This window comes from Anomaloglossus baeobatrachus, chromosome 3 (assembly GCF_048569485.1).
Source record: "Anomaloglossus baeobatrachus isolate aAnoBae1 chromosome 3, aAnoBae1.hap1, whole genome shotgun sequence".
In the NCBI taxonomy this organism is placed as follows: Eukaryota; Metazoa; Chordata; class Amphibia; order Anura; family Aromobatidae; genus Anomaloglossus; species Anomaloglossus baeobatrachus.
In genome coordinates, this window is record NC_134355.1 from 210,272,523 (window position 1) to 210,300,474 (window position 27,952).

A 27,952-nucleotide genomic window follows, 5' to 3' on the forward strand; every position below is an offset into this window, starting at 1 on the left:
CAATGGCACTGGGTCACTTGTGTTTATTGATGACATAACAGCATACAAGAGTAGCCGGATGAATTCTGAAGTGTACCGGGATATACTTTCAGCCCAGATTCAGCCAAATGCCGCAAAGTTGATCGGACGGCGCTTCATAGTACAGATGGACAATGACCCCAAGCATACAGCCAAAGCTACCCAGGAGTTCATGAGTGCAAAAAAGTGGAACATTCTGCAATGGCCAAGTCAATCACCAGATCTTAACCCAATTGAGCATGCATTTCACTTGCTCAAATCCAGACTTAAGACGGAAAGACCCACAAACAAGCAAGACCTGAAGGCTGCGGCTGTAAAGGCCTGGCAAAGCATTAAGAAGGAGGAAACCCAGCGTTTGGTGATGTCCATGGGTTCCAGACTTAAGGCAGTGATTGCCTCCAAAGGATTCGCAACAAAATATTGAAAATAAAAATATTTTGTTTGGGTTTGGTTTATTTGTCCAATTACTTTTGACCTCCTAAAATGTGGAGTGTTTGTAAAGAAATGTGTACAATTCCTACAATTTCTATCAGATATTTTTGTTCAAACCTTCAAATTAAACGTTACAATCTGCACTTGAATTCTGTTGTAGAGGTTTCATTTCAAATCCAATGTGGTGGCATGCAGAGCCCAACTCGCGAAAATTGTGTCACTGTCCAAATATTTCTGGACCTAACTGTACAGTCTGGACGAAGGGGAGGGATGATTTCAAATAAAAAATGTTAAATATTGACTAGTGGTAAATACGGGCTTGGCTGCAAAGGTACTGTTGTCTGTATACTCACTTACCATAAGTGACTTATACTTCTTTCCCTGCTCAGGAGCTGTGGTATGATCAGACCATGCCCCTGTATGGTCAGACACGGCCATTTTACAGTACATGGCAGGGACACACATATAAGATTAGCTCACCACATCCAATTATGGAACTTATTAATAGACCAAGATCTATTCATTAAAATGTACTTTGCTGGGTAACCCTCTTAAATAAATCTAGCTGATTAATGTTTATCATAAGCATTATCCAAAAACACATTTTTCAAACATTTAATAAAAAAAAAAAATATATTTATATATATATATATATAATTTTTATTAAAGTAAATTTTCTCTTTAGCTTACAGTGTATAATCATAAAGGAGGACCTTGTTACCGGTGCCTATTTCCTGTACCTCCACCTCCAGATACTGTAACAAACTGTGCAGATGGTGGAGTTCTTGGTATTGGTAGGTGTATATTAAATTCATTTTCATTAGGTCAAATTCTGAGCCTGCTTTTTCTTATCAAATATGTGAATTGTTTTTCAATTTTGTTCATTGAATTCTTATTTATTGCATATGGGTTTATTTCAGTGCCTGGAATCATGGGATGCATGCAAGCTCTGGAAGTGTTTAAGTTAGCATCTGGAATGGCCTGTATCCTTTACTGCAGTTCAAGTTATCTTGGGGTAAATCGTACATTTAGGCTATGTGCACACGTTGCGTCATGTCCCTGCAGAAATTTCTGCAGGGATTTGACAGCACATTTGCGCTTCAAATCGCTGCAGAAACACTGTGTCATGGATGCAGTGTTTCTGCAGAAAAAAAGCCGATTTCATGCGCTCTGGATGCTGGCTCTCCCATAGATAGAGTGGGAGCAACATCCAAACCGCACTGAATAATTGACATGTTGCTTTTTGGAACGCAGTGATTTGGAACAAAATTTTGGCATCCAAATCATTGCGCTCTCAAACGCAACGTGCGCATAGATTATGCACAACCTTCATACATTGTGCTGGGGACGCAGGACGCATGCATTTACGCTGCGGTGCAAAACGCAGCGTACATGAATGAAATTCGGCAACGTACACACACAGCCTTAAAGAGAACCTGTCAGGTCCAAAAAGCATTATAGCCTACAAGCAGGAGCATGTGTGAGCTAGTAACCCCTTCCTACCCATCCCTTTCTTGTAATATTGTGTAATATGAAAGTAAGAAAATGTCTTTTTTACTTACATATTCCCTATGTAAATGAGCAGGTCTCATCGCCCCGTGGGCATATGCATGCTTTCCATGGTATCACGCCCCTGTGGGCGTGATACCATTGATTTACATGAGCGACTGTAAGCTCCTTCAGAATCCCGTGCGTGCTTACCATTTTCGCCGCTTTCTCATCCTGGTTTCTTCTCGGCTTCAGACACGCACTGCGCATGCTCACACGATTCCTGTGGTTCCGGTCATATGCAGCGCGCGTCTGAACCCAGTAAGTAAACACCAGGATGAGAAGGCGGCAAGAATGGTAAGTGCGCACACTCGAGATTAGGAAGGAGCAGACGTTATTTCGCTCATGTAAATCCACAAGGGCGTGATGACAAGGAAAGCATGCAAACGCCCATGGAGCGATGCAACGCCCATGGAGCTACAGCCCCTGCTCATTTATATAGGGAATATGTAAGTAATAAAACATTATTTTATTACTTTCATATTACACATTATTATAACACAGGGATGGGTAAGAAGGGGTTACTAGCTCACACATGCTCCTGCTTGGTTATAACGCTTTTTTAACCTGACAGGTTCCCTTTAATGCATATCCACAGAATCGTCTGTATCTATCTTGAGAACAGGTCTGCTGTCAGGGAAAAGATGGTCCAGACCTTCTAGATCTGATAATGCTGAAGGTAATGTCATGGGAGCATTGCTGGGCATGATGGAAATTTCCAAGTGTCCAGTCAAAATTCAGAAGTGCGTCTGTGGATGTCATCTCTATAGACTAAAAAACCTTTACAATCAGGCAAGTTTTGATTTGGAGTTTAGGCACGCTGCGGTTTTTGGGTTTTTGCCACAGATTTGCCGTGGTTTTGCTGCATGAATTGCTGCAGAAAATGTTCATAACCTTTCTGCAGTCCTTCCCCAGCAAAACCTATGGTAAAAGAAAAATGTTGTGGGCACACTGCGTTTTTTTCCCCTACAGGTTTTGCTCAGAATTTCTGCAGCAAAAAGAATGAGCATGTCACTTCTTTTCTGCATGTCCCTGCGTTTTTTTCCATAGATAATGGTAAAAAACCGCAGGTCCCAACCCGTGGGAAAATTGCGGCAAGACCGCGGGTGCGTTATTACCGCGGTTTTTGACGTGGGTGCGGTATTCTGCCAGAGGGTGCGGAATTTTCTTAAGAAAAGTCAATTTTCTAGTGAGCACATAGCCTTAATGCTGTTTTTCACAAATTTCAACAATTAAAAATAAAACTTTGTAATACCATCAAATATTTTTCTTCACTGCTTCTTCCTCAGAGTTTTAACCACATGTAAAATAAATAAAAAAAAATACTGGAGTAAATGCACAGCAAGGCCCTGTGCGCACTAGAAAATGGAATTTTCTTTAGAAAATTCCGGACCCTCTGAAAGATTACCGCACCCGCGGTAAAAAAACGCAGCAAACCGCACCCGAAAACCGAATGCGGTTTTACCACGGGGGGTTCTCTGCGGTTTTTGACCATTATCTATGGCAAAAAACGCAGGTACCTGTGGAAAAGAAGTGACATGCAATTCTTTTTGCTGCAGAAAACATGCATCAAAACCTGTTGGTGAAAAAAACGTGTACGCACAGCATTTTTTTTACCTTGGGTTTGGCTGGGGAAGGACTGCGTCAAGGTTATAAACATTTTCTGCAGCAAAACATGCAGCAAAACCGCAGCGTGCGCACAGGGCCTAATATAATTTGTAAGGTAAAAAAATATATATAGATCCATTCAGTTCAGACTGTTCGCATACTTTGTTTATTTAGATGGCAAAAACTTATGCCTTCAAAAGCCAATTTTTCCCAACTTAGCATATATTTAGAGTTTAAGTGGAATTTTTAGTTAGAAAAACCAACATCCCCCCAAAAATGCATTTCTTTTTGTTTTATGTATAAGGCATTTCTTTTGCTGCAATTGATTCAGTAGTCAAATTAAGGATTTGTTCAGATGAGCATATAATATGGGCGTGTGTGTTCAGTCAAAATTGGAGAGCACACTGACCTATAAAATTGAATTGGGCTGTTCAGATGACCATTTTCTCACATGGACATAGTATCTGTGTAAAAATAAAAAAAAATAAATCAGCGCATGCACTATTCTCTTCTAAATGTCATATGAGATTCCCCAATTCAAGTCTATGGGTGCATAAATAAAAATTGGATCCCACACAGAACATCTCTGAGTGGCATGTGATTTTTATGGATACATTTCCATTATTAACCTTGGAGATGGTATTTGATCATCTACATTTAAAAAAAATAAAAAATACATTTTAGTGGAAGACTTAGTATTACAATCAAAGAGCAAAACTTGCAATCAAAGAACAGTATATGCAAGTCTTAAATATCACATCAAGAGCTCCTCTATAAAGATCAATTGAATTAAATATGGAGAGAAGAGAAAGAAAGGGGGGGGACGGGAAGCAAGGGAGGGGATCATAGGAAAGGAGCCTTTCCTTTATACAATACATGGATCATATGTCAGCAATATCATAAACATATGGTAGTTATCATGACCTTGGAATTTTAAAAGCGCCTAAAGTCTTACTCAGATCTTCCAAACCGTATCACTGTGTGCCGAAAATGTCTATTCAATCTTTTTATCTTGTCTGGTCTATAATGAAGAGCAATACAATTCTTCCATGTTGGAAAACCCTTTTTGCCATGGTTTATTTATGCCTTTCCGCTTCCATAATCTCAATACCTACTAACGGCTTCATTTGCTTAAGTACCATTTCCAGTGATGGACTGTTTTTTTTAAGCCACTTATTAAACACCATCTTAAAGCTACTATCAAGAACGTATATTTCTAGACATCTTTACTGTACTACCACGGGTCTGTTTATCAGGAGGTTTCAATTGGTGAAAAAGCAAAGCTTGTGGAGTTAGATGAATGCCCCAAAAAACTCGTACATGTTCTGTAACACCTACCTGGAATTTAGTGGATGTCGGACATGCCCACACCCCATGCCATAGTTAGGTGAAGGCGTATTGTATTTAGGACATGCTGTTATCTTGTCGGGAAAGTTAGAGGAATTTGTCATATTAAAACCATACAATGCAGTATGTATTAACTTAAAGAAGTTGTCCAGTTACCAAAACTATTTTTTTTTATGATAAATCTTGCTAATATGTGCCCCTCAACACATCTATTATGTTTTTTCAGCAAAATTACCTTTTATTGTGCACTAGCAGCACATACTCATTGCTGGCTCCAGCTCTGATGGGGTTAATTTCTCCTCTGACTTCCTGTGTTCAGTTCCTACAAGTACCAGAATTCTTTGTGGCTCTAGGGCAGTGTCTAGCTTATCTAACACACACCCCTCAGCTCTCCACCCAAAGCCTCCTCCCTGCCTCTTCCCTTTGTGGATGCACTGAGAGAAATCACACAGAGACATCCGAAGCTGCCAGCTCTGCACAGCCAGGGGAAGAAAGTGTGTGTGTGTGTGAGTGTGAGTGTGTGTGTGTGTGTGTACAGAAATGATTATTAGCCGGCGCAACATGTGAAAAAAATAATTGGGGGGAAAAAAGTGACAGGGTGATGAGATTGCTTTTTTCCCTCTTGCCTAGTCTGTGTGTCGTCCGTATCATCCGCAAACCGCATATGACCGGATCCTGTGGATTAAATGTGCAGCGCATGCAACCGTTATTTTACCGGATCCTTCTGCAGCGGGACACAGAATTTATCGGCCGGCGCTGGCTCCTGATCTCACAGCCCGCACACGCTGCAATGGCTGATAGTGGGCTCATTCACATGACCGTTCCATCTGTCCTGGTCAGTTCCTGTTTTTTTGCGGCCCCACAGACAGGACCATCTTTTCAATGTCTTTTGTGTAGGATCGGATGGTACACGGTAGCACTTCCATGTGCATCCGATCCTACAAAAAAAACCACATCGGATGCCGTATGTCCGCTCTGTTATTATGGAACATGTCCTATTCTGTGGATTAAATGTGCAGCGCATGCAACCGTTATTTTACCGGATCCTTCTGCAGCGGGACACAGAATTTATCGGCCGGCGCTGGCTCCTGATCTCACAGCCCGCACACGCTGCAATGGCTGATAGTGGGCTCATTCACATGACCGTTCCATCTGTCCTGGTCAGTTCCTGTTTTTTTGCGGCCCCACAGACAGGACCATCTTTTCAATGTCTTTTGTGTAGGATCGGATGGTACACGGTAGCACTTCCATGTGCATCCGATCCTACAAAAAAAACCACATCGGATGCCGTATGTCCGCTCTGTTATTATGGAACATGTCCTATTCTGTTCCGTAATAACGAACCGTGACTCAATACAAGTCAATGGGTCCGCAATATTCCCGGAAGCAACACGGAAGCACTTCCATGTGACTTCCGTCGGGTGCCCGTGCAGTCAGTGTCCCGCTCCAGCCCCAGCCCCGCGGCTGCCTGCTCAGCAGTGTCAGCAGCGGCCCGCACTGCAGTGTCAGCAGCCGCGGGGATGACAAGCACTACCGTCAGGAGGTTAGTAAGTTCATTGCATACGGTGATGAAGTCCTACCCTCCTGACATCAGCGGTCGTCACTGCCGTCTATACCCGCCACTTGTCACATCACCTCTCGCTGTCGACCCGAGACTGTGACTAGTGGTGACGTCACGGGCCGCTCGCGATACTTTGTTTGTGAAGGCGGCGGTCATTGAACTCTGTGACAGCGCTGCTGTCAGGAGTTCAGCGATCATCGCAGGTAATATACCTCGTTAACCTCCTGATAGCAGCACTCGTCATGCCCTGCAGTGACCTGGGCTGACCTATTGATGTTAGCTCAGGTCACTGCACTGTTCTCCCAGCAAATAGGGAACATTCTGTTCTTCATTGACTGGGACATTGACTATGGTATGGATCATCGTGGGACCCCCTTGTATTACACCAGACCTGGATTTGTTTTTCTTTCTAATAAATTGGTGAAAGAGGGAATGTGTTGGGGAGTGTTTTTTCAAATAAAAATGTGTTTGTTGTCTATTTTTTTTTTTTTATTACTGCCTGGGTTGGTGATGTCGGGTATCTGATACACGCCTGACATCACTAACTCCAGGGCTTGATGCCAGGTGACATTACACATCTGGTATTAACCCCATATATTACCCCGTTTGCCACCGCACCAGGGCAACGGGATAAGCTGGCGCGAAGCACCAGGACTGGCACATCTAATGGATGCGCTACTTCTGGGGCGGCTGCAGCCTGCTATTTTTAGGCTGGGGAGTGTCCAATAACTGTGAACCTCCCTAGTCTGAGAATACCAGACCACAGCTGTCCGCTTTACCTTGGCTGGTGATCCAATTTCGGGGGACCCCGTGTTTTTTGTTTTAAATTATTTAGTTAATTTAAAATAACAGTGTGGGGGGGCCTCTGTTTTGGATTACCAGCCAAGGTAAAGCTGCCAGCTGTGGTTTGCAGGCTGCAGCCGTTTGCTTTACCCTAGCTGGCTACAAGAGATAGGGGGACCGCATGTCATTTTTTTTATTTATTTATTTTTTGGCTAATTACAAGACTAAGCACCTTAGTGCCACATGACAGTCACAAAAGGGTGCCAGCTTAGAATATGCAGGGGGGTAGGACATTATATATGTCTTTCTTATCTATCTATCTATCCAGCCCTCTATTCATTCATTCATTCATCCCTCTGTCTCTATATCTATCTATCCATCTCTATATCTACTCATCTATTTATCTTTCTTGCTGCTTCCGTTTTTTGCGGTCCGCAAAAAAAACCGGAAGGCACGCAGATGTCACACAGATGCCACTAGGATGTTTTTTGTGGCCCGCAAAAACGGAACGGTCATGTGAATGTAGCCTTAACAGCAGTCGCTGCCTGCTGCCGATCACATGTGACCGTGTGCGGGCTGTGTGTGCGGGCTGTGTGTACAGGAGTTCAGCTGAGTTCAGATCAGCTGACTCAAGTGTCGGCCGATCAGGCTGGGGCCACACGGGGATTACTGCGATCCCCTCGCATTACACTCGGCTCATGCTCAGTACAGCAGAGCTGAGTGTCATGCGTGTGTCCCTGCGACTGAGGTCCGACTGTGCGAGCAGACCTCAGCTGCGGGGGGCGGTCCGGCACTCGAGGGGTGTGCCAGCACTGAGGAGTGGTGGGAGGGATTTCTCTCCCTCTCTCCTTCGTAGTCCACCGATGTACCGCAAGTGCAGTGCGATTTTTCTCTCACCACATACACTTGAATGGGTAAAAGAGAGAGTCTTGCATTACAGTTGTAGCATGCTGCGATTGTTTTCTCGGTCCAATTAGGGCGGAGAAAATAATCGCTCATGTGCACTGACACACAGGCTAATATTGGTCCGAGTGGAATGCGATGTTTTATCGCACTCCACTCGCACTGTGTTTCTCGCCGTGTGGCTTAGACCTTACTTGTTCTATGTCCCCCTGCATCCATCGCAGCGTGTGCAGGCTGGAGTTCAGCTGAGTTCAGATCAGCTGACTCCAGTGCTGGACTGAACTCCGCTGACCTCACAGCCCGTACACGCTGCAATGGATGCAGGGGGACACAGAACAAGTAATCGGCCGACACTGGAGTCATCTGATTACTTGGGATGAATTGAGCAGTAAAATGCTCTGGTGCTCGATGGGCAAAGTCCATGTCGATTTTTTTTAAAAAAATTCATTAAAAATAAAAAAAACAAAAAAATCACATTGTTTGTGGGCTCCCGCTGCATTTTCTATTGCTAAGGGTAACCCAAGCAGCTACTGGCTGCTAACCCCCGCTGCTTGGTGTTACTTTCACTGGCAATAGAAATCCAGGGAAGCATTTTTTTTTTTATTATTATTATAAAGGTTTTTGCCTGAAAACTTTTTTAAAAAAATGACGTGGGCTTCGCCATATTTTTGTATGCTAGCCAGGTACAGCAGGCAGCTACGGGCTGCCCCCAACCCCCAGCTGCCTAATTATACCCAGCTGGGAACCAAAAATATAGAGAAGCCCTTTTTTTTTTTTTTTTTTCATGAATTTCATGAAATAATTAAAAAAAAAAAAAAAGACGTGGGCTTCGCCGAATTTTTGAGTCCAGCCAGGTACAACTAGGCAGCTGGGGATTGGAATCCGCAGTGCAGGGCGCCCAAGCTTTCTGGGCACCCCCTCTGCGAATTGCAGTCCGCAGCCACCCCAGAATATGGAGCTTTCATAGAAGCGCCATCTTCTGGCGCTGTATCCAACTCTTCCAGCTGCCCTGGTGACTGGTGGCTCGCTGGGTAATAATGGGGTTAGGGCTAGCTGTAAATTATAAGCTGGCCCTAAGCCCAAAATTCATGGGGTCACGCCAATATTAGACATGGCCACCATGAATTTCTAGTAAAGATTAAAAAAACACAAAACACAGAAAAATATTTTTATTAGAAATAAAACACAACACAATTAGTGACTCCATCTTTATTGAAAAAAAGAACCGCCCTCCGCAGTAATCCTGCGCCGTCCAATCCGGATCCAATATCTTCTGATCGGTTTGCTGGAAGGCAAAGCGATCAGATGATGTCAGGTTAAAGGACATGAATCACACTTCACAGCAGCTGATTGTATAAAAGCCGGTTATACAATCAGCTGATGCATCAGTGAAAAAAAAAAAAAATACTCACTTATGTGCTGATTACCGACAGCTCCTTGAGCGATCGGACGGGAGTCTGATCCTGTCAGATCGCTGCCGGTAATCAGCTGATGAAGTCTCCTGACGGCATCAGCTGATAGCCAGCCGGGCGCTAAAAAGATGGCGTCACCGCGAAACTACGATCAGCTGATGCGTCAGGTGACCGCATCAGGTGATCAGCGCCAGGTCCTGCAGGCATCGGACATGCCCGGAGAGTCTGCACACAGCCGGAGCGGCGGTCCTGGGAGAGGAGCTGGGAGCGGACATGGCACCAGGAGTCTGCAGACAGGTGAGTATGACATTTTTTTTTCTATTGTTCACTTTTGATTTAGCAGCTGCCTCCATCTCCCGCCCGTACATTGCGCCCCATGGGAGCTGACATGGCACCGGACGGGAGATGGAAGCGGTGGTGACGGTACCGGGAGGATTCACGCTTCTGTGTTTAACGACAGAAGGAATCCTCTTCCTGTACACGTCACTTTACTACCCACCCCTTGCGTTTATAGCTGCGTTTTTAATCATAGAAACACACTAAAACGCAGCTATATTTGCAAATTGTGTTTTTCATTGCGTTTTTGAACATCTCATTCAACTCAATAGGTGTAAAACGCAGTGAAAAAACACAAAAATAATTGACATGCTGCGTTTTTGTGGGCACCACAAAAACGCAGCTGAAAAAATGCTGAAAAAATGCTGTGTGCAGACAGCAAAAATGAAAACTCAGACTTTGCTGGGGAAGCAAAGTCATGCAGTTTTCTGAGCAAAAACGCACCCGAAAAACGCGCAAAAACGCCACGAAAAACGCACTGTGTGAACTTACCCTTAGTTGGTGACATGCAGCACCGCAGGTGACAGAGCAGAGCAAGTTGGTGACATGCTCTGCTCTGACACATAGTGTGCTGCATGTCACTGTATCCACTCTGGGACTTGTTGTGCAGGTGACCGGATGATACATGTCACTAACTCGCTCCACTCTGTGACTTCTGCTGCATTGTTCCAACTGTATACACTCTCACCTGAACAAGTCTCAGAGTGGGGCAGTTATTGACATGTATCATCCGGTCACCTGCACAACAAGTCACAGAGTGGAGCAAGTTAGTGACATGTATCATCCAGTCACCTGCACAACAAGTCCTAGAGTGGAGACAGTGACATGTAGCACACTATGTGTCAGAGCAGAGCATGTCACTGTCTCCACTCTGGGACTTGTTGTGCAGGTGACCGGATGTTACATGTCACTAACTGTCTCCACTCTGGTACTTGTTGTGCAGGTTAGAGTGTATACAGTTGGTACTATGCAGCAGAAGTCACAGAGTGGAGCAAGTTAGTGACATGTATCATCCAGTCACCTGCACAACAAGTCCCAGAGTGGAGACAGTGACATGTAGCATCCGGTCACCTGCACAACAAGTCCCAGAGTGGAGACAGTGACATGCTCTGCTCTGACACATAGTGTGCTATATGTCACTATATGTCTCCACTCTGGGACTTGTTGTGCAGGTGACCGGATGATACATGTCACTAACTGCCCCACTCTGTGGCTTCTGCTGCATAGTACCAACTGTATACACTCTCACCTGCACAACAAGTCCCAGAGTGGAGACGGTGACATGTAGCATCCGGTCACCTGCACAACAAGTCCCAGAGTGGAGACAGTGACATGCTCTGCTCTGACACATAGTGTGCTATATGTCACTATATGTCTCCACTCTGGGACTTGTTGTGCAGGTGACCGGATGATACATGTCACTAACTGCCCCACTATGTGGCTTCTGCTGCATAGTACCAACTGTATACACTCTCACCTGCACAACAAGTCCCAGAGTGGAGACGGTGACATGTAGCATCCGGTCACCTGCACAACAAGTCCCAGAGTGGAGACAGTGACATGCTCTGCTCTGACACATAGTGTGCTGCATGTCACTATCTGTCTCCACTCTGGGACTTGTTGTGCAGGTGAGAGTGTATACAGTTGGTACTATGCAGCAGAAGTCACAGAGTGGGGCAGTTAGTGACATGTAGCATCCAGTCACCTGCACAACAAGTCCCAGAGTGGAGACAGATAGTGACATGCAGCACACTGTGTGTCAGAGCAGAGCATGTCACTGTCTCCACTCTGGGACTTGTTGTGCAGGTGACAGAGTGGAGCAGATTGGTCCCATGCAGCGTCCGGTCACCTGTGCTGCTGGTAGGAGTATATGATCACACTGCCGACACCGCCCGCTCTCCTGACAGCTGAGCACAGCGGGCGGGTGGACAGTGTGATCACATACTTGCGTGACAGGGGGGATTTCAGTGGAGGAAACCCCCCCTGTAGTCCACACTGGAGCCCGTACCTCCCACAGCTGACGGATGGTAAGCGCGCTCTCTGCCTTCACCGCTCCACACTAAAGCTCTCCGGATCCTCCCCTCGATGCTGAGCTGTGACGTGCGGTAGTCACCGCCCACAGCCCAGTCAATCAGTGTGATTGGCGCCGGCATCCTCTGACGTACCCGTCCAGTTTGAGAGCCCAGAAATGCCGGGACGTCAGAGGATGCTGGCGGCCACAGCTCCAGGGGGTCATGTGATAGGCACTGAGCGTGCAGGATAGCGCCGCTCAGTGCCAGAACTGGAAATACAAGCCAATGGAGAAGATGCATACAATGGTAAGTGACACTCATTGGGAAAATAAAAAAAATGGGTGAACCACCCCTTTAAAATAAGTTTCCCTCCATGTTTCATTCAGTATATTTTTTCTCCCCTTGTCCTTCGAAAGGAAAATAATTTCTGTTGTATTCATATCTCCCATCCATCTTTCCCAGGTCTTGAGCAATCTATTGAGGTCCAGCTTCAAAACTTTGTGTATTATACTGTGATAGATGGTAGATATATTTATTTTTGGGTATTTGGGCCTATAATATTGTCCAAGGAATGCTTAGTGGCTTCTTTATCTAACAAATAGTCGAGATGAGCAGAATGAATGAATTTGTAGAACTTGTATAAAATATTTGATATCTATATAAAGTTTGTCCATAATTTATCTTGGCCTAAGCCATCTTTTTTCTTCTTTGTGAATGATGTCTCCTCGTCTCAGGCCACTATAGATAGACCAAAATACATCTTTAGTCTCTGTTCTTTGAGGGCACTCTTGATGATTAATGATTGTTATATACTAGGAGACCAGAAAAGGGAGGTGAAAAGTTAGTAAAAAGGAAGATTTGACTCTTAAAGGGAGTTTAGCTTATGTTGTATGAGGAGAGGCAACAAGTCCCATGGGGCAGCCAGCTGTTTCTCCAAGCTAACATAGAATAGTTATTAGTATTGTGTAACTAGTCTACCACATGTCGAAATAGACTGGCTATATTATAAGCTCTGATATTTGGAAAGTTTTTTCCACCAGGGATGGACAGATTACTACAGGGGACAAGGATGGACACATTAATACAGGGGACAAGGATAGGCACATTACTACAGGGGACAAGATGGTCACATTACTACAGGGGACACGGATAGGGCACATTATTACAGAGGACATGACTGGCGCATTTTACATACATGTGGTGGATCCCCTGCAGCCTATGCTGCCATACCCCCACCTAGCGCTATCTCTGAATATTTCTACAGCCTGGCTTTTCAATACACAGATATTCTTGACAAAGACCTAGACGAGGTCGAAGCGTCAGATTGGATATTTTTGTGGTGCCGAATTGGAATAAATATTTTCATTTTTTGCAGCATTTATGAATCCAATTGGTCTTATTTGGTGCTGAGGTTATTCTCTATGATATTGCAAACTTAAGGGTACTTCTCACATAGCGAGATTGTTATTGAGATCTCTGCTGAGTCACAGTTTTTGTGACGTACCAGTGACCTCATCAGCGATCTCGCTGTGTGTGACACTAAGCAGCGACCTGGCCCGTGCTGTGAAATCGCTGATCATTACACACTGTTCTGGTTCATTTTTTGGTCATCAGGCACCCGCAGGGCAGGACGCATCGCTGCATTTGACGCTGTGTGACAGGGTTCCAATGACCGCCGAGATCGTTATGCAGGTCGCTACTGCGACCTCTATCGCTACTGCGTCGTTGGTAAGGTCTGACTGTGTGACATCTCACCATTGACCTCCCAGCGACTTACCAGCGATCCTGACTAGGTCGTATCGTGGTTGGAATCGCTGGTACATCGTTTAGTGTGACAGTACCCTTAGTCTTTTCCTTGAGCACAATACCATATTTACAGTGGGCCAGCTTTTGTCTACAATGTTGGGGGGAGAGGAGAGGAGATAATCTCCTCTCTACCTCCCTCCAAGCAGTCATTATCAGATAACTCACAAAATTATGGATTTTTCGAGAAGTGACACACCACCTGAGTTATGCTCTTTTTTTTTTTTATGAATTTTGACACCCCAAGCTCAAAAGGTTGGCCATCACTGGTTTAAAAAGTAGCTTTTTTTATGAAGATCTATAAATGAAATAGGCCTGTGTGACCCCAGTTCCAGAGTATCCTTCCCTTGTTTTGGTATGACTTTTATAAAAGTTTCTTTGGATCTATCTGAATGACTCCAGTGCGGATGATATTATTATAGTACAGTGAAGGAAATAAGTATTTGATCCCTTTGCTGATTTTATAAGTTTGCCAGCTGACAAAAATATGAACAGTCTATAATTTTAAGGGTAAGTTAATTATAACTATGAGAGATAGAATACCATCTGGACTGCACCTTTTTCTGTAGGCCATCATTATGTCAGACTTGTCATTATAGTTAAGGAATTTCATTATTGCTTGACATGGTCTCGGCTGTCCAATTTCCCGAACCACCTTGATCTGAAAGCAAATCCGGAAACTCTCGGTGAGCTCTTTCAACTCTGCAACTGTGACTGAGGCCTAAGTTAAGGGGAAGATCTCTCTCGCAGAGCCTCTGGAGTTCTGAGCCTGGGTCTGTGTACTTTAATCCTACTAATCTCAGATTGCTACGCCTGGACCGATTTTCAAGGTCCTCATCCTTTTCACTGAGTATTTTTTTTTTCTGTAGAGCTGTCTTCAAGCTGATTCATATTTTAGGATTTTCCTTCCCTAATTGTGAAACTCACTGCTTCAACTTTTACATCCTGCCTTTTTGATTGTTTAGTTCTCCCTGTATATGGTTGAGGGAGGACTGGATAATGAGTTCTAGAGTTTTTTGTATGTCAAGCAATTAATCTCGCTACTTCTGCTGCCAGCTTTTTATAGTCTAGCACAACAGGAGAGATCTCCTTGGTTAAGTTGTTAGTGTGCTCAACTGTCAGAAGAAGCTCAGTCAGGGTTAGTTGCTGAGACACGTTCCGAGGTTGGCGCTATGTTCTCCTATCCTTCACTGATGTTCCCACCACCAGTTCGTCTTCCTGCCATTGTCTTATGGGTGCTGCACAGCAAATACCAGTCTGTTAAAAAGTACACCAATGCTGTCAGCTTCTTAACCCGCTGATGGTCTGGGCCACTCCGTGGCGTTATTGACAGGCTTATTCGTTGCTGGGTGCGGGAGCTCTTCACCATGCATCCTAAATCACCAGTGCCGAAAGTCAATCATCTACATTTTTTTAATGCAGATTTATGAAAATGGATCACACACTAATGTTACATATAGTTACATACATAGTAACATACACTGGAAAATTCTCTGTAACATGTTACAGGGACAAAAAAATAGACACATAAATGGCACATGGAAGAAAATCAAATGAAAATCATCCAAGTTTTCTGGATGAAACTCAAATGATTTTTCATACTTTCATCTGTCCCCGGCATTTTATTGTAGCATAATTGACTTATTGATTCTTTTTCCACATGGGGGAGGAGGGGAAGACAGCATCAATACTCTGCCCCCAGCACAAGTAGGCTTCTTGTGATCCCTGTATCAGAGCAACTGTTTCCTCTCAACCCTTTCCTCACAGTTAATACATCAGCTTCTGCTGGTGTAAGAGATCTATTTATTAATGTATGCCATCAATTTGTTTGTCTGACAGATCTGCTTTATGGCCCCGTTACACGCAACGATGTATCTAACGATATATCGCCGGGGTCACGGATTCCGTGACGCACATCCGTCATCGTTAGCGACGTTGTTGCGTGTGACACGCACGAATGACCGTTAACGATGGAAAATACTCACCAAATCGTCCATCGTTGACACGTCGTTCATTTTCATAAAATCGTTCATTCTTGAGGACGCAGGTTGTTCGTCGTTCCCGAGGCAGCACACATCGCTACGTGTGACACCTCTGGAACGATGAACTGCAGCTTACCTGCGGCCGCTGGCAATGCGGAAGGAAGAAGGTGGGCGGGAAGTAACGTCCCACTCATCTTTGCCTCTCTGCCTCTATTGGGCGGTCGCTTGGTGACGCCGCTGTGACGCCGCACAAACTGCCCCCTTAGAAAGGAGGCGGTTTGCCAGCAACAGTGACGTCGCTAGGCAGGTAAGTCAATGTGACAGCTCCTAACGATATTGTGCGCCATGAGTGATTTGCCCGTGATGCACAAACGACGGGGGCAGGTGCTTTTACCAGCGATATCGCTAGCGATATCGCTGCGGGTAACACCCCCTTAAATTGGCCATCTACATTTCTAACCAAGAAAAGTTTTCCAAGAGGGCAGATTCTATATTAGCTCTTAAAGGGGTGGTTCACCCATATTTTTTATTTTCTAGATCGATATTATATTGAGAAACAATGTTTCTCTCAAGTACCTAGTGTTGGCAATAGTGCCTGTGAGAGGCGCTATTGCAGACCGCTGATCCCCCTCCAGTGACGTACCCGTCAAATGCTGCCACGTCACATCCGTGCAGCCGGCTAAATTCTTCCAGACTCTGAGCGGTGCTTCACTGCTGTCACAGCCCATCTGCTCCCCTCTCCCTCCTCCCTCACACACAGCTCGTCTCCTGCTCCCCCTCCCTCCTCCCTCCTCGCAGAACGCTGCAAACAAGAGACGCGCTGTGTGTGAGGGAGGGAGGGAGGAGCAGATAATAATAATAATCTTTATTTCTATAGCGCCAACATATTCCGCAGCGCTTTACAATTCAGGAGGATCATATACAAACAAGTAACAGTTATAGAAATACAATATTTAGAGGGGAAGAAAAAACAAAACACAACCCTGCTCGTGAGAGCTTACAATCTACAATGAGATGGGGGGAGGGGCAAGGTACAAGTGCTTATTTACAATGACAATCCAGCCATCTCATGGAAATGGGGGCTAGATGGTGGTTTCCTCGACCAGTGGGCCCGAGCCTTGAGATGCCTTTGGGTGCCATGGAGTTTGATGTGGAGTTATGTTGTGAGAAGTTGTAGAGGGACTATGTGAATCGAATCTGATTAGGGAGTGTCATAGGCCGCCCTAAAAAGATGCGTCTTTAGGGTGCGTCTGAAACTGAGTAAGTTGTAATTTGTCCTAACGTCTTGGGGTAGAGCGTTCCAGAGGGTTGGTGCAGCTCGGAAGAAGTCTTGGATCTGGGAGTGGGAGGTTCGAATTAGTGTGGATGTTAGTCGAAAGTCACTTGCAGAGCATAGAGAACGAGTGGGGTGATAGACAGAGAGGAGGGTGGAGATGTAGGGGGGTGCCGCACTGTGGAGAACTTTGTGGGTGAGAACAAGCAGTTTGAATTGGATCCTGTGATATATGGGCAGTCAGTGCAATGACTGGCAGAGAGCAGAGGCATCCGAGTAGCGGTTAGCCAGATAGGTGACCCTGGCTGCTGCATTAAGGATGGACTGTAGAGGAGAGAGTCTAGGTAGGGGGAGACCAATTAATAGAGAGTTACAGTAGTCAAGGCGAGAGTGGATCAGGTCCACGATGAGGATTTTTGTCGTTTCCATAGTGAGAAAGGGGCGGATTCTAGAGATGTTCTTGAGGTGCAAGCGGCAGGAGCGGGCAAGAGATTGTATGTGGGAGGTGAAGGAGAGATCAATGTCAAGTATAACACCCAGACAGCGGGCCTGCTGCCTAGGACTTAAGGCTACTTTACACACTGCGATATCGGTCCCGATATCGCTAGTGTGGGTACCCGCCCCCATCTGTTGCGCGACACGGGCAAATCGCTGCCCGTGTCGCACAACAGCCGTCACACATACTTACCTGTCCGGCGACGTCGCTGTGACGGGCGAACCGCCTCCTTTCTAAGGGGGCGGTCCGTGCGGCGTCACAGCGACGTCACTGAAGCGTCACTGAACCGCCGCCCAATAGCAGCGGAGGGGCGGAGATGAGCGGGACGTAACATCCCGCCCGCCTCCTTCCTTCCGCATAGCGGCCGGGAGGCAGGTAAGGGGAGCTTCCTCGTTCCTGCGGCGTCACACGCAGCGATGTGTGCTGCCGCAGGAACGAGGAACAACTTCGTTACTGCTGCAGTAACGATTTTTGAGAATGGACCCCCGTGTCGCCGATTAGCGATTTTGCACGTTTTTGCAACGATGCAAAATCGCTTATCGGTGTCACACGCAACGGCATCGCTAATGCGGCCGGATGTGCGTCACAAATTCCGTGACCCCAACGACTCCGCATTAGCGATGTCGCAGCGTGTAAAGCCCGCTTTATCGTGCCACACACAGAGAGGGAGATGTCAGGTTTAGGAAGGTTGGAAGACTGAGGAAAAAGAAGAAGTTCAGTTTTTGAAGTTTCAGATAGAGAGCAGACATGACATTGCAAACTGCAGTCAGGCAGTCACTTGTGTTCTGTAGTACAGCGGGGGTGAGCTCAGGGGATGAGGTGTATAGCTGTGTGTCATCAGCATAAAGATGGTACTGAAAGCCAAAACTGCTGATGGTCTGTCCAATTGGGGCAGTGTAGAGGGAGAAAAGAAGAGGGCCAAGGACTGAACCTTGAGGGACCCCAACAGTGAGAGGGAGAGGAGAAGATGTGGAGCCAGCAAATGATACACTGAATGAACGGCCAGAAAGATAGGAAGAGAACCAGGTGAGCACAGTGTCCTTTAGGCCGATAGAATGGAGCATAGAGAGAAGGAGACTGTGGTCAACAGTGTCGAAAGCAGCAGAAAGGTCAAGAAGAATAAGCAGAGAGTGGTCGCCGTTACGTTTTGCTGTCAATAGGTCATTGGTCACTTTGACAAGGGCAGTTTCTGTTGAGTGTAAAGGGCGGAAGCCAGACTGTAAAGGATCTAGAAGAGAGTGAGTCGAAAGGTAGCGGGTGAGGCGAGAGTAGACCAGATGGGCTGTGACAGCAGTGAAGCACCGCTCACAGCTCAGAGTCTGGAAGAATTTAGCCGGCTGCACGGATGTGACGTGGCAGCATTTGACGGGTACGTCACTGGACGGGGAACAGCGGTCTGCAATAGCGCCTCTCACAGGCACTATTGCCAACACAAGGTATTTGAGAGAAACATTGTTTCTCAATATAATATCGATCTGGACAATAAAAAATACGGGTGAACCACCCCTTTAAGTAGAGTATACACAAATATCATGCTATGTATACATGCCTTTTCTATCAAAGCCCAGTAGTTCTTAGATATCCATCGTAGTTTTTTGTACCTAAGGGTGAGCGTATATCTTAATAATCATAAGGCTTTTAAAAATTCCCTTGTGTGTCGTATTTTAGAGAAGACCCTACTAAAACTGTAACTTCTAAAAGAAGTGATAATTTCTCAGCATAGACATGAAAAATACTTTCTCGGCTCTTACTAATCTTTTTTTTCCATTATAGTCTCTTTTAATTACTCACAACTCGTCCAGAGTATCACATGAGCTTTTATAGCCTTACGGGGATCACATGAGGTTTTATAACATTCTTGACATCACAAGCCATTTGTTCTGCATAAGGAAGATTTTGTCTACAAAACTATCATGATCAATGTAAATTCCTGCTGATGCCCAAACACAGTACAGGCTTTAGTTTCATCAAATGTGGTGGAAAACAATGTTCAACTGCATTTGTGTATAGCCTCCGTTCCAGTGGAAAAGTACACTATAAAAATATATATACAGTGTCTTGAAAAGGTATTCATACCCAGTGATCTTATCCACATTGCTTTCATTTTGACCCCCCAAAATGTAATATATTTTAGTGGGATTTTATGTGATGTACCAACTCCAAAGTAGCACATTTTTGTGAAGTATAAAGGAAACAATACGCACTTTTCTAAATACTTAAAAAATACAAATCTGAAAATTGTGACTTGCATTTGTTTTGACCCCCCCCCCACTAAGCGAATCAATTCTTTCTAGGACCACCTTTTGATGCAATTACTACTGAAAATCTTTTGGGATATTATATATCTTTACCAGCTTTACAGATCATACATTTTTGCCCATTCTTCTTTGTAACATAGCTCTAGCTCAATGAAATTGGATAGAGAACTGTTGTGAACAGCAGTTTTCAATTTTTACCACAGATTCTCAAGCAGAGTTAGGTCTGGACTTTGCCTAGACCATTCAAAAATATGAATATGCTTTGATCTTAACTATTTAATTGTAGCTTTTTCAGTATGTTTAGGGTCATTGTTCTTCTGGAAGGCAAACTTAAGTGTTGATTCAAACTTGACTCAAGTCTTTTGGTGCCTCAAACAGATTTTCCTCCAGGATTTCCCTGTAATTAGCTCTATCCATCTTCCCTTCAACTCTGTCCCTGCTGAATAAAAACATCCTCACAGCTGGATGTTTGCACCACCATGTTTGACAGTGGGGATGTTTTTTTTAGCTTTATATGCAGTGTTAGGCTATGGGCGCATGCTGCGTTTTTTTTGGGGGGGGGGGTTTGCAGCCTTTTTCCTGTGCAGTTTTGGTACCAAACACTGCATGTATTTCCTTCCCCAGCAAAGTCTGAGATTTCATTTTTGCTGTGTGCACGTTGCAGTTTTTTGACCACAAAGATGCGGCATATCAATTATTTTTGCGTTATGTCCCTGCGTTTCGGAGGACTAGCAGATCAAGTCAGCAGGGGATTGATCCCTGGTATCTGGCCAGATGCTGGTCCCCATGTAAGGTCTTTGGGCTCCAGACTCTCACACAAAGGGGTAAGAGCAAGCACTTCATACTTACCGATTCACCGCGGCTGTCACACTGCTCCCGCAGCCTCTCATTCTTCTTCCCGGCTCATACATATTCACTGCTTCCTCCCCTAGACAGCGTCTATGACTGGTTGCAGTCAGACGAGCCCCCACGCTGAGTGACAGTGTGTCTGAGGCTTCTAATCACAGGTGCCAGTGGGTGGGTCTACTATATATCGTACAGTAAAATAAATAAAAATTTGTGTACAATCCCCTCATAGTATGATACCAGCACAGATAAATCCTGACAGCTTGGGGCTGGTATTCTCAGGCTGGGGATACCCATAGTTATTGGGTGCCCCCCAAACTAAAAATATCAGCCTGCAGCCCCCGGAATTGCCGCATTCATTAGATGCGACAGTCCCAGCACTTTACCCGGTTCTTCCCGATTGCCCTGGTGCGGTGGCAATCAGGTTAATAAGGGTGTTAATGTCAGCCCACAGCAGCCACTAATATGAATCAATGGGAATTCCAGGCTCAACCACTTAATTTATGTGCTTAAGGGGATAGAAAGCCATAAATAGTATATAACCCCAGCACTCAAAATGAAAGCACCAAGTCTCTGCTGTTCTCCACAGGTTGTTACTGCAGGCGTCCACCCATCCTCCATAGTCGCACTGTCACTCCTCTACATACGAGCACTCTCTGCAATTGTGAAAGAACCTTACCTCCTTTTATGCATTTCGGTTGTCCTTTGTGACCCGCACTTTCCAGCTTTAACCATTGATGCAACTAACTTGAGAAAGGCTCTACACCGAAACGTCGGTGGTGTTGCTCTGGTTAAGGTTCACTTTTGCAGTGTGTCAATAAATCCACTTGCATCACATAAAAATTCTCTTGCTTTCATTTTGAGTGCTGGGGTTATGTACTATTCACAGCAGCCACTAAGTCCTGGATTAGTAATGGCAGGTATCTATGAGACATCGCCATCACTAATCTGTAAGTGAAAGTAAATAAACACAAACATCGAAATAATCCTTTATTTGAAATAAAAGACAAAAAGGAACTCTCTTTCACCCCTTTATTAACCCCCAGAACACCACTGCAGATCCCTCGTAATCCACACAAGGTCCCATGATGCTTCCACCACTGCTACATCTGGAGATCACAACGAGCGCCATAGAACATGACTGCCCGCTGTGAGGTTCAGGCAGCGACTGAGCCGCGATCAGTGGTAACGTCACTCAGGTTAGTCACAGCCACAGCTGGAGTCCTCCACCTGTAACCACAAATCATCTGAGTGATGTTACTGCTGATCGCGTAGCACACTTCAATTGCTGCCTGCAGCTCACAGCAGGCAGTCATGTTCTGTGGTGCTCGCTGTGAGCTTCAGATGTAGCAGTGCTGGAAGTGTTGTGGGACCTTGTGGATTACATCAGCCCTTGAGGGGTGTTTTGGGGGTTAATAAAGTGTAAGAGGGTGTTTTTTGTCTATTTCAAATAAAGATTTTTTTGGGTGTTTGTGTGTATTTACTTTCACTTACAGATTAGTGATGGGGGAGTCTCATATATGCCTCCCATTACTAATCTAGGGCTTAATGGCAGCTATAGGCTGCCATTAACTCCTTATTACCCCAATTGCCACTGCACCAGGGCAAAGGGAAGAGCCGGGTCCAGTGCCAGAATTGGCGCATCTAATTGTTAGACTGGAAAGGGCCAAATAACAATAGCCCTTCCCACCCTAATAATATCAGCCCACAGTTGTCTGCTATATCTTGGCTGGTTTTAGAAAAATGGGGGTGACCCCACGTCATTTATTTATTTATTTTTAATAAATCAAATAATTTAAAAAAAAAAAGCATGGGATCCCCTCTATTTTTCTTAACCAGCCAAGGTACAGCAGACAGCTGAGGGTTACAGCCTGCAGCTGCTGCTGTTCCTGTGCTGGATATCAAAAGTGGGGGTCCCCACGTCATTTTTTTTTAACCAAAAAATAATTTAAAAAAACAGCTGGCCAAGCTAACTATCGCTCTATTTATCAAACTATTGTGTTATTTCTTTCTATCTATTCTTTATGTTCTTTATTATTATTTATTCTATATGTTCTTTCTTTCGATCGGTTCTATATGATATTTCTATCTATTCTTTCTATCAATAGATTTGACGTAAAAAATGCATTAGGCAAAAACGCAGCAAAAAAAACACAGCAAAACGCATTTGTTTTTGGATGCGTTTTTGGGGGACAAAAACGTGTATCTTTGTGGTCACCACAAAGATGCAGCATGTGCACATAGCCTTGGTTTTCCATCTCACATAGCGTTTTGCATTTAGCCTAAAAAGTGCTACTTTGGTATCATCTGACCACAGCACCTTTCACATGTTAGCTGTGTCCACTATATGGCTTTCTGCAAACTGGACTTCTTATGGCTTGCTTTCAAACATTCCTTTCTTCTTGTCACTCTTCCATAAAGGTCAGATTTGTAGCGTATACGACTAATCGTTACCCTGTGGACTGATTCTGTTACTTGAGCTGTGGATCTCTGCACTCTGATTCTTCTCCAGAGTGACCATGGGCCTCTTGGCTGCTTTAATTACTGCTCTCCTTGCTTAGGATGTCCATTTAGGTGGAAGCACATGTTTTGATAGGTTTGTAGTTGTGCCGTACTCCTTCCATTTTGAATGATGGATTTAACAGTGCTTCATGAAATGTTCAAAAATTGGGCTATTTTTTTGTATAACCTAATCTTGCTTTACTCTTCTCAACAACTTTATCCCTGACCTTTTTAGTGTGTTCCTTAATTTTTACAATGCTGTTTAAAACCTAATGTTCTCAAGCAAACCTCCGAGGTCTTCGCAGAACAACTGTAGTTTTACTGAGAAGAAATTACACACAGGTGGACTCATTTTACTAATTAGGTGACTTCTGAAAGTAATTTGTCACTCAGGATCTTATTTAGGAATAACAAACTACATGGGGCATAATACATCTGCACATCACAGTTTTCAGATTTATATTTTTAAAATAATTAGAAATTATTTCTTTTACACTTCACGAATGCTTGCTATGTAATGTTGGTATATCGCATACAATCCCCCAAAAATACATTTAATTTTGTGGGTATAACATGAAATAGGGGAAAAATTCACAGTGTTTAAATACTTTTTTAAAGCAATGTAATATACAATATATCACAAAAGTAAGTACACGCCTTCCAATTTGGTAAATATTTCATTATGTATTTTCATGGGACAACACTGAAACATATGACACTTTGATACAATGTGAAGTAGTGAGTGCACAGCTTATATAATAGTGTAAATTTGGTGTTCCCTCTAAATAACCCAACACAGCCATGTCTAAACCACTGGCAACAAAAGTGAGTACATCCCTAAGTAAAAATATTTAAATTCTGCCTCATTAGCTATTTTCCCTCCCCAGTGTCATGTGACTCATTAGTGTTACAAGATCTCAGGTGTGAATGGGGAGCAAGTGTGTTAAATTTGGTGTTATCGCTCACACACTCTCTCATGGTCAGAGGAAGTTCAACATGGCACCTTATGGCGAAGAATTCTCTGAGGATCTGAAAAAAAGAATTGTTGTTCTAGATATAATGGCCTATGCTGTAAGAAGATTGCCAACACCCTGATACTGAGCGACAGCATGGTGGCCAAGACCATACTTTGGTTTAACAAGACAAGTTCCACTCAAAACTGGCCTTGCTATGGTCGACCATAGGAATTGAGGGCACATGCTCGAGAATAGACATACGAGTGCTGCCAGCATTGCTGCAGAGCTTACAGGGATGGGGAGGGGTGTCAGCCTGTAAGTACTCAGACCATATGCCACACACTGTATCAAATTGCCGCAAACAGTTTGCTGAAAACAAATAGACTAAGGACATGGATTACTGGAATCGTCCTGTTGTCTGATGAGACCCAGATAATCTTATTTGCTTCAGATGGTGTCAAGATTGTGTGGCGGCAACCAGGTGAGGGGTACAAAGACAAGTGTGTCTTGCCTACAATCAAGCATGGTGGTGAGAGTGGCATGGTTTGGGGCTGCATGAGTGCTGCCGTCTATTAGGAGCTACAGTTCATTGAAAGCCAATATGTACAGTAACATGATGAAGCAGAGCATGATCCCTCCCCTTAGGAAACTGGGACGCAGGGCAGTATTCCATATAACAACAATGCCATACATACCTGCAAGACCGAGATGACCACTGCCTTGAAACTGAGGGTTAGGGTGCTGGAGTGGCCAAGCATGTCTTCAGATGAAAACGCTATTGAGCGTCTGTGAAGCATCCTCAGACGGTGGAAGATCGAAAGGTCTAACATCCCCCAGCTCTGTGATGTCATCTTGGAGGTTTTCACATTAATACAGTGCTGTCCAAAAGTATTGGCACCCCAGCAATTCTGTCAGATAATACTCAGTTTCTTCTTGAAAATGATTGCAATCACAAATTCTTTGGTATTATTAGCTTCATTTAATTTGCCTTCAATGAAAAAAAAAAAAAATTGTCATAAAGCCAAATTGGATATAATTCCACACCAAACATAAAAAAAGGGGTGGACAAAAGTATTGGCACTGTTTGAAAAATCATGTGATGCTTCTCTAATTTGTGTAATTAACAGCACCTGTAACTTACCTGTGGCACCTAACAGGTGTTGGCAATAACTAAATCACACTTGCAGCCAATTGACATGGATTAAAGTTGACTCTGTCCTGTGGTCTTGTGTGTACCACATTGAGCATGGAGAAAAGAAAGAAGACCAAAGAACTGTCTGAGGACTTGAGAATCCAAATTGTGAGGAAGCATGAGCAATCTCAAGGCTACAAGTCCATCTCCAAAGACCTGAAAGTTTCTGTGTCTATGGTGCGCAGTGTCATCAAGAAGGTTAAAGTCCATGGCACTGTGGCTAACCTCCCTAGATGTGGAAGGAAAAGAAAAATTGATGAGAGATTTCAACGCAAGATTGTGCGGATGGTGGATAAAGAACCTCGACTAACATCCAAACAAGTTCAAGCTGCCCTGCAGTCCGAGGGTACAACACTGTCAACCCGTACTATCCGTCGGCATCTGAATGAAAAGGGACTGTATGGTAGGATACCCAGGAAGACCCCACTTCTTTCCCCGAGACATAAAAAAGCCAGGCTGGAGTTTGCCAAAACTTACCTGGGAAAGCCTAAAACATTTTGGAAGAATATTCTCTGGTCAGATGAGACAAAAGTGGAGCTTTTTGGGAAAAGACATCAACATAGAGTTTACAGGAAAAAAAAGAGGCATTCAAAGAAAAGAACACAGTCCCTACAGTCAAACATGACGGAGGTTCCCTGATGTTTTGGGGTTGCTTTGCTGCCTCTGGCACTGGACTGCTTGACCGTGTGCATGGCATTATGAAGTATGAAGACTACCAACAAATTTTGCAGCATAATGTAGGGCCCAGTGTGAGGAAAGTTGGGTCTTCCTCAGAGGTCATGGGTCTTCCAGCAGGACAATGACCCCAAAACACACTTCAAAAAGCACTAGAAAATGGTTTGATAGAAAGCACTGGAGACTACTAAAGTGGCCAGCAATGAGTCCAGACCTGACTCCCATAGAACACCTGTGGAGAGATCTCAAAATGGCAGTTTGGAGAAGGCACCCTCGAAATCTCAGGGACCTGGAGCAGTTTGCCAAAGAAGTATGGTCTAAAATTCCAGCAGAGCATTGTAAGAAACTCATTGATGGTTACCGGAAGCAGTTGTTCGCAGTTATTTTGGCTAAAGGTTGTGCAACCAAGTATTAGGCTAAGGGTGCCAATACTTCTGTCTGGCCCATTTTTGGAGTTTTGTGTGAAATGATCAATGATTTGATTTTTGTTTCATTCTCTTTTGTGTTTTTTCATTGCAAGCAAAATAAATGAAGATAATAATACCAAAGAATTTGTGATTGCAATCATTTTCAAGAAGAAACTGAGTATTATCTGACAGAATTGCAGGGGTGCCAATACTTTTGACCAGGACTGTAGCTATGTGCTTAGTTATTTAGAGATCACACCAAATCTACCCTGTTATTCAATCTGTACACTGTCTACTTTATATTGTATTAAAGTTTAATATCATCAGTGTTGTCCCATGGAAAGATATATTAAAATATTTACAAGAATGTGAGGGGTGTACTCATGTTTGTGAAATAGTGTATATGATATATGTATGGATATACACCGTGTGCAGAATTATTAGGCAAGTTGTATTTTAGAGGATTTTTTTTATTGTTGATCAACAACTATGTTCTCAATCAACCCAAAAGACTCATAAATATCACAGCTTAATATTTTTTGGAAGTTGGAGCGGGTTTTTGTAGATTTGGCTATCTAAGGAGGATATCTGTTTGTGCAGGTAACTAATACTGTGCAGAATTATTAGGCAACTTAATAAAAACCAAATATATCCCATCTCACTTCTTTGTTTTCACCAGGTAAACCAATATAACTGCACAAAATTTAGAAATAAACATTTCTGACATGCAAACACAAAACCCCAAAAAATTACTGACCAATATAGTCACCTTTCTTTATGATGACACTCAGCAGCCTACCTTCCATAGATTCTGTCAGTTGCTTGATCTGTTTACGATCAACATTACGTGCAGCAGCCAGCACAGCCTCCCAGACACTGTTCCGAGAGGTGTACTGTTTTCCCTCCCTGTAGATCTCACATTTTATGAGGGACTACAGGTTCTCTATGGTGTTCAGATCAGGTGAACAAGAGGGCCATGTCATTATTTTTTCATCTTTTAGACCTTTACTGGCCTGCCACTCTGTGGAGTAGTTGGATGCATGTGATGGAGTATTATCCTGCATGAAAATCATGTTTTTCTTGAACGATACTGACTTCTTCTTGTATCACTGCTTGAAGAAGTTGTCTTCCAGAAACTAGCAGTAGGTCTGGGAGTTGAGCTTCTCTCCATTCTCAACCTGAAAAGGTCCCACAAGTTCATCTTTGATGATACCAGCCCATACCAGTACCCCACCTCCACCTTGCTGGCGTCTGAGTCTGAGTGGAGCTCTCTGCCCTTTACTGATCCAGCCTCTGGCCCATCCATCTGTCCCATGAAGAGTCACTCTCATTTCATCAGTCCATAAAACTTTGAAAAATCAGTCTTAAGATATTTCTTGGCCTAGTCTTGACATTTTATCTTATGTTTCTTGTTCAAAGGTGGTCGTTTTTCAGCCTTCCTTACCTTCACCATGTCCCTGAGTATGGCACACTGTGCTTTTTGATACTCCAGTAACATTGCAGCTCCGAAATATGGCCAAACTGGTGGCAAATGGCATTTTGGCAACTTCACGCTTGATTTTCCTCAATTCATGGGCAGTTATTTTGCGCCTTTTTTGCCCA

At 44.1% G+C, this 27,952-nt stretch overlaps 1 protein-coding gene across 1 annotated transcript in view; it reads left to right on the plus strand.

The window, feature by feature from the left end:
* The window catches only part of MOCS3 (molybdenum cofactor synthesis 3), a 186,064-nt gene that overhangs the window by 122,857 nt on the left and 35,255 nt on the right, over nt 1-27,952 (plus strand). Inside the window, exons 7-8 of the mRNA XM_075338198.1 lie at nt 1,136-1,244; nt 1,371-1,433. Coding sequence (XP_075194313.1) covers nt 1,136-1,244; nt 1,371-1,433 — 172 coding nt within the window. The remainder of the gene's footprint in view (nt 1-1,135; nt 1,245-1,370; nt 1,434-27,952) is intronic.